This window comes from Chrysochloris asiatica, unplaced genomic scaffold (assembly GCF_000296735.1).
Source record: "Chrysochloris asiatica unplaced genomic scaffold, ChrAsi1.0 scaffold00373, whole genome shotgun sequence".
In the NCBI taxonomy this organism is placed as follows: Eukaryota; Metazoa; Chordata; class Mammalia; order Afrosoricida; family Chrysochloridae; genus Chrysochloris; species Chrysochloris asiatica.
This window is the reverse complement of record NW_006408891.1, coordinates 1,353,735-1,365,817: the sequence shown is the minus strand read 5'-3', so window position 1 is coordinate 1,365,817 and position 12,083 is coordinate 1,353,735. Positions and strand designations below refer to the sequence as shown.

The following is a 12,083-nucleotide window of genomic DNA, read 5'->3' as shown; positions in this document are numbered from 1 at the left end:
ATGATGAATTGAGAAGTGGCATCACATTCATCAACAAAAAGAACATTTCAAGATATGTCTTGAAGTACAACACTGTCTGTAATATGACAATATCCATACACTTACAAGGAAGACCAGTTAATACCACTGTTACTCAAATTTGTGCACCAACCACTAAAGCCAATGATGATGAAATAGAAGAGTTTTACCAGCTTCTTCAGTCTAACATTCATCAAACATGCAATCAAGATGTGTTGATAATGGTTGGCAGTTGGAATGCATAGGTGAGAAACAAGAAGGATTAGTAACTGAAACATATAGTCTTGGTGATAGAAATGGAGATCACATGATAGAATTTTGTAAGACCAGTGACTTGTTCATTGCCAGAACCTTTTGTAAACAACATAAAAGACACCTATACACATGGACCTCACCAGATGGAATACACAGAAATAAAATTTACTACATTTGTGGAAAAATCCCATATCATCAGCTAAAACAAGGACAGGGGAGGACTGTGGAACAGACCATAAATTGCTCATATGCAAAATCAAGATGAAGCTAAAGAAAATTACAATAAGTCCATGAGAGCCAAAATAAACCTTGAATATACCTCACCTAAACTTAGAGATCATCTGAAGAACAATTTGATGCATTAGACACTAAAGACCGAAGACTAAGAGTTGTGGGATGACATCAAGAACATCACACAAGAAGAAAGCAAAAGTTCATTTAGAAGACAAGAACTAAGGAAAAGACCAAAATGGATGTCAGAAGAGACTCTGAAACTTACTCTCCAGTGTAGAGTTGTGAAAGCAAATGGAAGAAGTGAGAAGGTACAGGAGTTGAACAGACAGAGTTAAAAATTGTAACGATAAATGCAAAGTCCTGGAGTTAGAATACCAAAAGGGAAGAACACACTCAGCATTTGTCAAGCTTAGGGAACTGAAGAAAAAATTCAAACTTTGACCTGTGCTATTGAAGGATTCTGTAGGCAAAATATTGAATGATACAGAAAGCATCAAAAGAAGAGGGAAGGAATACACAGAGTCACTGTACCAAAAAAAGAAATGGTCAGTGTTCAACCATTTCAAGAGGTAGCATATGATCACGAGCCAATGATTCTTAAGGAAGAAGTCAAAAGTGTATTGAAGTCACTGGCAAAGAACAAGGTACTGGAGATTGACGTAATACAAACTGAAGTCTTTCAACAAACTGATGCGGCACTTGAGGCACCCGTTTATGCCAAGAAATTTGGATGAGAACTACCTGGCCAACTGACCGGATGAGATCCATTTTTATGCCTATTCCAGAGTGGTGACCTAACAGAATGCAGAACTCATTGATCAATATAGTTGGTTTCCCATGTGAGTAAAGTTTTTCTAAAGGTAGCTGCAACAGTATATTGACAGAGAACTTCCAGAGGTTCAAGTCGGTTTCAGAAGAGGACATGGAATGAGGGATATCATTGCTGTCATCAGGTGGATCTTGTCTGAAAGCAGAGAATACCAGAAAGATATCAACCTGTGCTTTATTGACTGTGCAAAGGCTTTCAGTTGTGTTGTAGATCATGACAAGCTATGGACAACATTGCAAATTATGAGTATTCTGGAACACTTAATTGTGTTCATGAAAAACCTGTACATAGACCAAAAGACAGTTGTTGGAACAAAGCTAGGGAACACCAAATGGTTTAAAATTAGGGAAGGTATGTGTCATGGTTGTATTCTTTCACAGTACTTATTCTGTGTGTATGCTGAGTAAATAATTTGAGAAACTAGATTATATGAAGAAAAATGTATTAGGATTAGAGGAAGACTCATTAACAACCTGCAATATGCTGATGATACAGCCTTGCTTGCTGAAAGTGAAGAGTTCTTAAAATATTGTTGAAGGTCAAAGAACACAGCCTTCGGTATGGGTTGCATTTCAATATAAAGAGAACAAAAATCCTAACGACTGGACCAATAAACAATATCCATATAATTAGAGAAAAGGTTGAAGTCAGAAGACTTCATTTTGCTTGAATCAACCATCAACACTCATGGTAGTAGCAGTAAAGAAATCAAATGTCTTATTACATAGGCAAAGCTTTAAAGTGTTAAAGAGAAACGATGTCAGTTTGAGGACTAAGGTACACCTGACTCTTAGTATTTTCAGTAACCTCGTATGCATGTGAAAGTTGGACAGTGAATAATGATACCACAGAAGAATAGATGCATCTGAATTATGGTAGAAACTTGACAAACCATGGCCTGCCAAAAGAATAAACACATCTGTGTTGGAAAAAGTATAGCCAGAGTGCTCCTTGGAAGCGAGGATTGTCAGATTTCATCTCTCATGCTTCAGTCCCTGGAGAAAAGGATACCATGTTTCGTAAAGTGAAGGGTCAGGAAAAGAGGAAGTTCCCCAAATAGTTGGATTGGCACAGTGTGGGCAACAGTGGCCTCAGGCAAAGCAATAATTGTGAGGTTGGCCCAGGACTGGTCAATGTTTGATTTTGTTGTGCTATGAATGGGTGCCAACTCGATGGCATCTAACAATAACTCTGTGTGACATTGTTCTACTGCTATTCATATGGTTTTCAGTGGTTATCCATTCAGAAGTAGGCTACCTCTCCTTCTTCCTAGTCTGTCTTAATGTTTTGGCTCCGCCGAAACCTGTCCACCTTGGGTGTGTCTGCTTTCAATTGAAATACTGGTGGCATATCTTCCTGCTCCGTAGCAACATACAAAATGACTGGCAAGTGGTGGTACTTAAAGTTATTCGGGAAATCTGGTAGAATTCTCTTCTTTTGCAGTAACTTTGACTCTTTTATTTCTTTTTTGGCAAATTTTCTCACTGCAAGCCACATCAGTTTTCCTTTGAAGCAGGCATAAGTACACAGTAACTGTTCATGTTGATGTAACTATTACGAAGAACTTTACTGTTCTTAGAACAGTTTTTATTTTAACTTTTCAGTAATTATTTCCCCCTACCTAGGAAACAACAAAAATTTTAAAGTTTCACTGGTTCCTCTATTAGCATCTTTACAAAAGTCATGTGATGATCAACAATCTGAAATTTTATGCTTACCACTGTTGTGGACATAATCACTTGGATATAGGGAGAGAAGGGTTAGTTTTCTGCATATTATCCGAACTTTTTCCTGTTTAGTTATTGGGATACCTTTGGAAATGTACTCATAAAAGAATCTCATTTGATTCTTTGCATGCGTCAATTAGGTTTGTTAATCCTTGGTTTTAAAGATGTTGTTAAGATGAGGCTTGGTATTTGGACCTTATTACTTACTCTTTGTTTTGTTCCAGGGTTTATTTAATAAAAACAGTAACACTGAACCAAATGGGATCAAAATAACAGCTTTATTAAAGGTAAAGTTGGGTTAGAGATGGCAGGGCAGAATTGGGCTTTGTCCTCCTCCCCCTCTGAATTGAAAACAATCAAGTAGAAGGAAGAGCTCAGAGATGTTAATCTACTGTTGTTTACTCGTAAAAAATGGAGCAGGAGTTTCCATCCCTCTATAGAAAAAGAGAAAGAATGAAATATATACTATCAAAAGTTCTCATTCTGCCTTTGGTGGCAAAAGTGATACATAAGATGTACAATGTAATCTCTGACCCATTCTTAGTAGTATAATACATAAACATAGAATTTGTAGCTATAATCTGAAGGTTTTATTAGTTATAAAAACATAATGTTTAGTTATTTGTATTTAAAAAGTTAAATATAAGAAAACTGGAAAATTAGCCTTCTGTTTTGATTCTTTAGTTTATAAGTATATACTTAAAAGGAAAAACAGAATACTTTACAGGTCTATAGAAAAATTCAACGAGTCTTAGCGTGGCACTCGACTGCTTACCACAATGTTAGCAGTTCAAACCTACCAGCCACTCCTTGGAAACCCTATACAGGGCCACTATGAGTTGGGATCTATTTGACAGCTGTTAAAAATAACAACAAAATAGAGAAATGCAAATCTACCACTTAATACTTAAACGCAGAATCATAATAGAGGAAAAGAAGCATCCCTGTGTATTAGGTACAGGTAGGTCTGACGTATGTCTCCACATTAAAAATGCCTAGATTGTGATGCTTTGGTATTGAGTACCTATACTTCATTCTCTTTTCTTGTATCCAAACCATTATTTTTGTCATTTTTTTTGTTGTGACTTGGAAAAACTTTTGTTAGAAGTTTAAAAGTCAGTGGAATAAACTTATCATTAAAGTACATATGTATAATATAAATATAATAGACCTTTTAATGATTTAGAAAACTGGTAGGCGTATTTTTCAGTTGCGGTTGCCAGATTATCTGATTGGCTATTAGGAAACATATAAAATTGGATTTACTTATGTCATAGCTAGATTTTTGACTTTATAAAAAAAATTTACTTCCTGTTTCTTTAAATAAGGAATACTATATTTTTCTCTCTATTTTAGAGGTAATCCTGAACATGAACGCTGGCAATAGTTCTTTCTAAAGCATTTTTTTTCAAATTGTGGCTTGTCACCCATTATTAGGTCTTGAAATCACTATAGTCAGTCACATCTAGCATTTCATTTTTATTTGTTTTGGTAATGAAATGGAATGTCATAAAAAATAACTTGTGTGACTTCCTATAAGGGTAAGTATAGTTGCATGCAATTATTTGTTGAATTATATTTATTACATATATGTGTGTGATCTGGGTATTGCATTGCAGTGTCAAATGTAGTTCTTGTAACAGGTGATAGCTAAAAAAAAGTTTGGAGAAAAAAAAACACCCAACTGCCCTAGCTATAATCTTACACAATGTACCCATTTTCATAAATTAGTACCTATGATACAGAGAACCCTGTAGTTAATTACCGTATATGAACCAGACAGAACCAGGCAAGTTAAAGTGTATTATGAGCACAGGGCTCAAAATAAGAAATTTGAGTCCTATCTCAGTATTTATTAAATTGTGATCTTGAATAAATCACTTATTATCCTTGAGCATCAAACTTTATGAATTTTTTAAAAAATTATAGAGGAAATGCAAAGGGTAGATTTATCTAATTTTTCCATCTTACAAGATGCTTAATTGTAAAGTGATCATTTCATTGCTCTGGTTAGAATCATGGTAGCTCAATACTAAACATATAGGAAATATTGAAATACTTGTTTAATTAGGTAGGCATAAAGATATTTATGCAATTTTATGAATTCAGCTATAAAATAAGGTAAGTGTGGTTATTATTGTTTCTTTACTTTTAAAATCATATTGAACTTTGAAAAATCTTATTTCTGTGAGAAACTGTATTTACTTATGAGTGTATATATATGTTTGTGTGTATATGTATATTTCTTTTGAAAGGAATAGGTCCAGATGGTCATATCGCTTTCAATGAGCCAGGATCCAGTTTAGTATCAAGGACAAGATTAAAGACTCTAGCAATGGATACCATTTTGGCAAATGCTAAATATTTTGATGGAGATTTGTCGAAAGTGCCAACTATGGCTCTAACAGTTGGCGTGGGGACAGTGATGGATGCTAGAGAAGTAAGAATTAAATGTTCTTTAATATTTTCCCTTTGATGCGTATATAATTTGGGTTATAGTACTGAGTAGTGATAATTTTGGTTACATCATTTTACAGTGTAAATTGTTTTTCATCTTTTAGTAACCAACTTCTGTCAGTATCACTGACATGTTTAAATTCAGCTAAATTATTTTGGATCTGCAAACTGCAAATCAGGTACCACCTCTTTTAAGGTTCTGCTTCATTTGTCTATCCCTGCTTTACAGTTTGAACAGAAGTCCTAAAACTATAAATGATTAGATGGTTCTTTTTAAGTGAAACAGACAAAGATGCGGTTTGAGTTATACAACTTCTGAAGTCCTCTGGATAATGCACTGTGAAGTACATCTTGACTGTAGGAAAATAGCTCAGTTGGTTTGTAGCAGAAAGGACCTGATTTAAGGCTAGATTTGTTGTAAATTTGGTATATGAGGTAAGTAAAAAAGTACTGCTACAAAATCGTAGAACCCTTTATTAAACAAAAATATGAAAATGTGTAACTATTGTTTCTCCATCTGGGTTTATACACTTGAAGATAGTGTTTCTGTCCTCTAACCCTTACTCAAAGAATTCTGCATTCTTTGAGTTACAGCAAATCAGACAGCTATTTTATCATCCTTGAGGAACTCAAATTGTGTTCTTTTTAAGTGTTCTTTGAGTTTTTGGAACAAAAAAATTTTTAAGGGCAAGATCCAGGGATATTGGTAAATGGTGTAAAGCTTCCAACCAAAAGTTTTGTAGGAGAGTTCTTAACTATCCTTAAAGAATAAATAGGTATATTATCATGATATAAATAAAATTCATCAGTGCAACTCTCCTGGCCTTATCTTCTTAAAACTTTTTCCTAATAACCTCTGCGATTGTTTTACATGCTTCAGGATAATATTAACATTACCACTTTGAAATCTAAAATAAACAGTCAGTAAAACTCTTTGAGCTTACCTTTTTCTGCCTTAAATTTAACTGACTTAGCAGAAGCCACTGTTGTATCTGGTTTTTTGTTTGTTTGTTTGTTTTGTTTTTTAATGAAGGCACCCTAACAAGACTGATTAAGTTCCTTCAAGTTGGTTCTGACTCATAGCTACCCTACATAGGGTTTCTGAGGAACAGCTGGATTTGAACTATCGACCTACAGTAAGCAGTCTAGAGTTACACTATGACGAAGACAAGTATATTGCTGAAAGAACTTGTCTATAATCAACCACTGTTCACAGAGCTATGAAATAAACTAGTGCATGTCTGAATTGGAATCCTACTAGAAATACTTAAGAAGAGGGAAGCTCACAACAATCTGTCCTTTATTTTTGAAGTTTTAATTGAGCTGTCATTTCCTTCCCTGAGAATAACAGAACACATTATATATATCCAGTTTATGACTATAAGTGGTTACTTTATAGAGGAAACCACAACTCCATTCCTTTCTGTTAGCAGGACTGGACAAGTTCAGAGGAACAAGTACAGTCATGATATTTTGAGTAGCTGATCTTGACAGTAATACCTCTGTAATTGAGCTTACAAGTACAAGTGCCATTCAAAATACATGGATTTTTCATTGTCTAAAAATCTCTAGCTTATGAAAATAAGACCTTTCATGGACTTAATAGTAAATAGGTTAGAAAATAGATTTTAGAATTGTCTTTATTTCTTAAATATGAAACTGATGTAATACAAATGTATTTCTTATATTTAAGATTTATATTATTAATACCATTATATGCTAATTGTTAGAATGAACAAAGAATTATTCAAGTATTGATTTTTTTTCTTTCTTTTGGTCAACAACAGTATGAGGAACTTTAAAAAGTTCACGGATAAACTCCACTATCTTTTAATTACATTTTCTCTAAACTTTGTGAAGTCTCCTAATATGTGATACCCTTAACCTTAACAATATTTGCTCCCAACATAAATTATAATGATAAGGACAGTCACTATGGTAAAAACACAACTTAAAATTTCATCATTTTTTCAATGATCTCTCTTATCGCTTTGAATTTTCATAGTGTTCTTTTGTAATGAGTACAGCGAAACCTGTGAGATTCAAAACTCAAGGGTATTGCCTTGTTTTTTGAGTCTGGCATTTAACACTGCTGCTGCTGTGTGTCCTAGAGTTGACTCTTGACTTCAACTCAGGTTGTTGTTTTAAAGTGCTGTTGAGTCAATTCCAACCCATAGCAACCCTGAATAGGGTTTCCGAGGAGCATCTGGGGAGCTTGAACCGCCGACCTTGCAGTTCAAACAGCTTTGCAGTCTGGCGCTTTAACCCACAGCGCCACACCAGGACTCAACTCTTAGTGACCCTGTATTTTATAAGGTTTCTAAGGTTGTAAATCTTTACGGGAGCAGAAAGCCTCATCTTTCTCCCTCAAATTGACTGGTGGACCAAACTGCTTACATTGCGGTTAGCAGCCTAATGCGTAACCCACTACAGTATCAGGGCTCCTGTTGGGAATCATATGAAGTATATATTTTCATAATTCATTTTGGATGAAATTGTCCCTTGCCGTAGCTTGGTTATCTACCATCAGAATTTATTTTTATTGACTTTAGCAGTTTTCTAAAAGTCAAATTTTCCTTCATTTTGTTTTACTGAGGTGTTTTGAAAGATGATGCCATATACTTTAAAGGCAATTTCAAAAGTAAGACAAAGTGTTTTTAACTATAGCAGTATCTTTAGAATGATTATAATTATACTAATATGAATATTCTCATGATGACGGAAGGAAAAATGAATAAAATCCTCCATTTGACTTGATTTCTGTACTGAAAGTCACAAAGTGACCTCCTAGTTGCTGAAACCAGCCATCTTCTCTGTAGGTGTCATCCTACTGGACCTGTTTATCATTTATTAGTGTCAATCATTTCTCCCTTCATAAAGTGCTACCAAATCATTCCTTCTCAGTCTTCCTCAAATTGTCTTCTTCAGTCTGTCTTTGGAATATGACTGTGTGCTTTCATCTCACCATTGTATATTCACTCTGCATCATGCCCTTCTTTGACAGTCTTCTCGATGACCACTTTTTAAAACTATCCTGTCAGTAACAGTTCACATTTTGGTTTTATTACTGATCCAAAAAATTAACTTATGACTATCTCCAGTCTTTTTTTTTTTCCGCTTTATATTTAGACTGCATTATTATTATATTTTTTAAATAATGGCTTAGTTTATTATCCATATAATTAAGGAAGCCCTGATGGCACTGTAGAATAAGCATTGGATTGCTCCACAGGTTAGCAGTTCAAACTCACCAGCCACTCCATGTGAGAAAGATGAGGCTTTCTTTTCCAGTAAAGATCTGCAGCCTTAGAAATACTATACAGAATTGCTGTTAGTCAAATTGACTTGATGGCAATGGGCTTGGTTTATTTTATTAGAATCCTCTGATAATTTGTTTTCTCATCACAAGATGAGCCTTAGACTCTTAGCTTGGCAGAAAAGACTGTATAATCAGACATCAGCCGAAGTTTCCAACCATTTTCTTTCATGTGCCATATGCTCCATATTAACAAACGTATTGTTTTTTATGAACTAACCCACAACTTTATGAAAATTTCCGTGTTTTCAGCTATATTGCTTACCCCTAAGACTGTGCTTCAGAGAGTGAGAACCCTGAAGCTTCTTCTGCAGATGGTTTGGGGACTTTCATGTCATTATTACTTCATTATTTAAATATTATATAATTTTCATGTAATAATTTGTTTACATGTCTATTCTGGCATATTTGTAACTTAAGGCTTTATAAATTGGTAAAAGCTTAGAACTTTGAGCTGAAACTCCTGTTTACTTCACTTGCTAATTGAATTACCTTAGGCAAGTCATTTTAGCTTTTCTAATCCTATATTTCTTCATTCAAAAAGTGATGATTAAAAAATACCAGAAAAGGATGTTGAGGACTACAAATGAGGTTATGTTGTTGTTGTTAGATACTATTGAGTTGGTTTCAACTCAGCAACCTTATGCACAACAAAATAAAGCTCTTCCCACTCCTCTGCCAACCTCACTATCATTGTTACGCTTTAGCTCATAGTTGCTGCCACTGTGCCAATCCATCTTTTTTGCTTACTCTCCATTTTACCAAGCATGATGTCTTTCTCCAGGGACTGGTCCCTCCTGATAATATATATAAAGTATGAGAGATGAAGTCTCCCCATCATGACTTTTAAGAAGCTTTCTGATTGTACTACTTCCAACAAATTTGTTTGATCTCTGGCAGTCCATGGTACTTTTAATATTCTTTTCCAACACCATAACTCAAATGTATCAGTTATTCTGCAGCATTCTTTATTCATTGTCCCAATCTTCACATGCATATGAGGCTATTGAAAATACCATGGATTAGGTCAGGAGCATCTTAGTCCTTAAACTGACATCTTTGCTCTTCAACACCTTAAAAGAGGTCTTGTGCAACAGATTTGCCTAACACATTACATCATTTGTTTCTTGACTGTTGCTTCCATAAGTGTTGATGATGGATCCAAGCAAAATGAAGTCTTTGACAACTTCAATCTTTTCTCCATTTATCATGATGTTATTTATTGGTCCAGTGGTGAGGATTTTTGTTTTCCTTACACTGAAGTGCAACCTAGCCTGTGGTCTTTGATCTTCATCAGCATTTAAACCCTCTCTGCTTCTAGCAAGCAATGTTGTATCATCTGCACATCATAGATTGTAATGAATCTAACTCCAAGCCTGAAGCCATGTTCTTCTACATATAATCCAACTTTTTGGATTATTTGCTCAGCATACAGAATGAATAAGAATGGTGAAAGAATACAATGCTGGCATACAATACAGTGGTGAAAGAATACAATACCTTTCCTAATTTTAAGCCAACCAGTGTCCACTTACTTGCTTCCACTGCCTCCTGGTCTATATAATGGTTCCTCATGGCCACAATTTAGTATTTTGAAATACTCATTTCCACAGTGTTGTCCATAGCTTGCCATGATCCACACAATCGAAAGCCTTTGTGTAGTTAATAAAGCACAGGTAAACATCTTTCTGACATTCTGTTTTAAGACAAGATCCATCTGACCTCAGCAATAATAGCCCTCATTCCACATCCTCTTCTGAACTTAGCTTGAACCTCTGGCAGTTTTTTAATTATCTTTAGCAAAGTTTCACATATATGTGATAATCATGTTATTTTCTGAAATTTCTGCATTCTGTTGTGTCACCTCTCTTTGGAATGGGCACAGATACAGATATTTTTCATACAGTTGGCCAGGTAGCTGTCTTCCAAATTTGTTGATATAGATTAGTGAGTGCCTCCAGTACTTCAACAGTTTATTGAAAGATTTTAGTTTGTATTCCATCAGTTCATGGAACCATTTATGTCAGTGCCTTCAATGCACCTGGGACTTCGTCTGTCAGTACCACTGGCTCTTGCTTATATGCAGCCTCCTGAAATGGTTGCACATCAACCATATCTTTTTAGTACTGTGACTCTGTGTATTCCTTCCATCTTCTTTGGATGCCCTCTGCATCACTCAGTATTTTGCCCAAAGAATCCAGTATTGCAAGTCAAGACTTGAAATATTTCTTTAGTTCTTTTAGCTTGAGAAATGCTGAGTGTGTTTTTCCTTTTTGGTTTTCTAATTCCAGGCCTTTTTCACATTTCATTGGTATATTTGACTTTGTGTTTGTGACCTGCCCTTTGAAATTTTCTGTTCATCTCTTTTGCTTCATTTCTTCCATTTGCTTTAGTATCTCTATGCTGGAGAACAAGTTTCAGAGTGTCTTCTGATATCTATTTTGGTTTGATCCTTCTTTCTTGTCTTCTTACTAATCTTTTGCTTTCTTCCTGAATGATATTCTTGATATAATGTCATACTTCTTCTGGTCTTCAGTCATTAGTGTCTGATGCATCAAATGTGTTCTTGACATGGTCTCTAAATTCAAATGGGATGTGTTTAAGGTCATATTTTGGAACTTGTGAACTTGTTTTACTTTTCTTAAGCTTTAGACTGAAGTTGCATATGAGCAATTGATGGTCATTTCCACAATCTGTCCCTGCCCTTGTTTTGGCTTATGATATGGATCTTTTCTCCCATCTCTCACCACTGATGACATCTGCTGATTTCTGTGTCTTCCATCTGCTGAGGTCCATGTGTGTACTCATTTTTTATGTTGTTAACAAGGCAAATGCAATGAACATGTCATAGGTCTTGCAAAATTCTATCATGAGATCTCCAGCATCATTTCTATCACCAAGGCCATATTTTCCAAATACGTATCCTTACTGTTTGTTTCCAGCTTTTGCATTTCAGTTGCCAGTATATATGAATACATCTTGATTGCATGTTTGATCAATTTGAGACTGAAAAAGTTGGTAGAGTTTTTCATCCTTACTGGCTTTAATCTTTGGTGTGTAAACTTGAATAATAACAATATTAACCATTAACATATATTTTTGTTAACAATAATGCTGTTTAAAAAGACATTAACAATAATGCTGTTTAAAAAGGCTATAGATTAGCTGGATTGACAGAGTTAAAAGTCAATATTTAATCAGTTATGCCATAAATAAATGTTATTTTTGTTAGGTGCCAACGAGTTGG

At 34.9% G+C, this 12,083-nt stretch overlaps 1 protein-coding gene across 2 annotated transcripts in view; it reads left to right on the top strand.

Moving 5' to 3' along the window:
• The window catches only part of GNPDA2 (glucosamine-6-phosphate deaminase 2), a 53,446-nt gene that overhangs the window by 18,980 nt on the left and 22,383 nt on the right, over positions 1–12,083 (top strand). For both annotated transcript variants that reach the window (XM_006876279.1, XM_006876280.1), the window contains one exon: positions 5,319–5,503. In XM_006876279.1, coding sequence (XP_006876341.1) covers positions 5,319–5,503 — 185 coding nt within the window. The remainder of the gene's footprint in view (positions 1–5,318; positions 5,504–12,083) is intronic.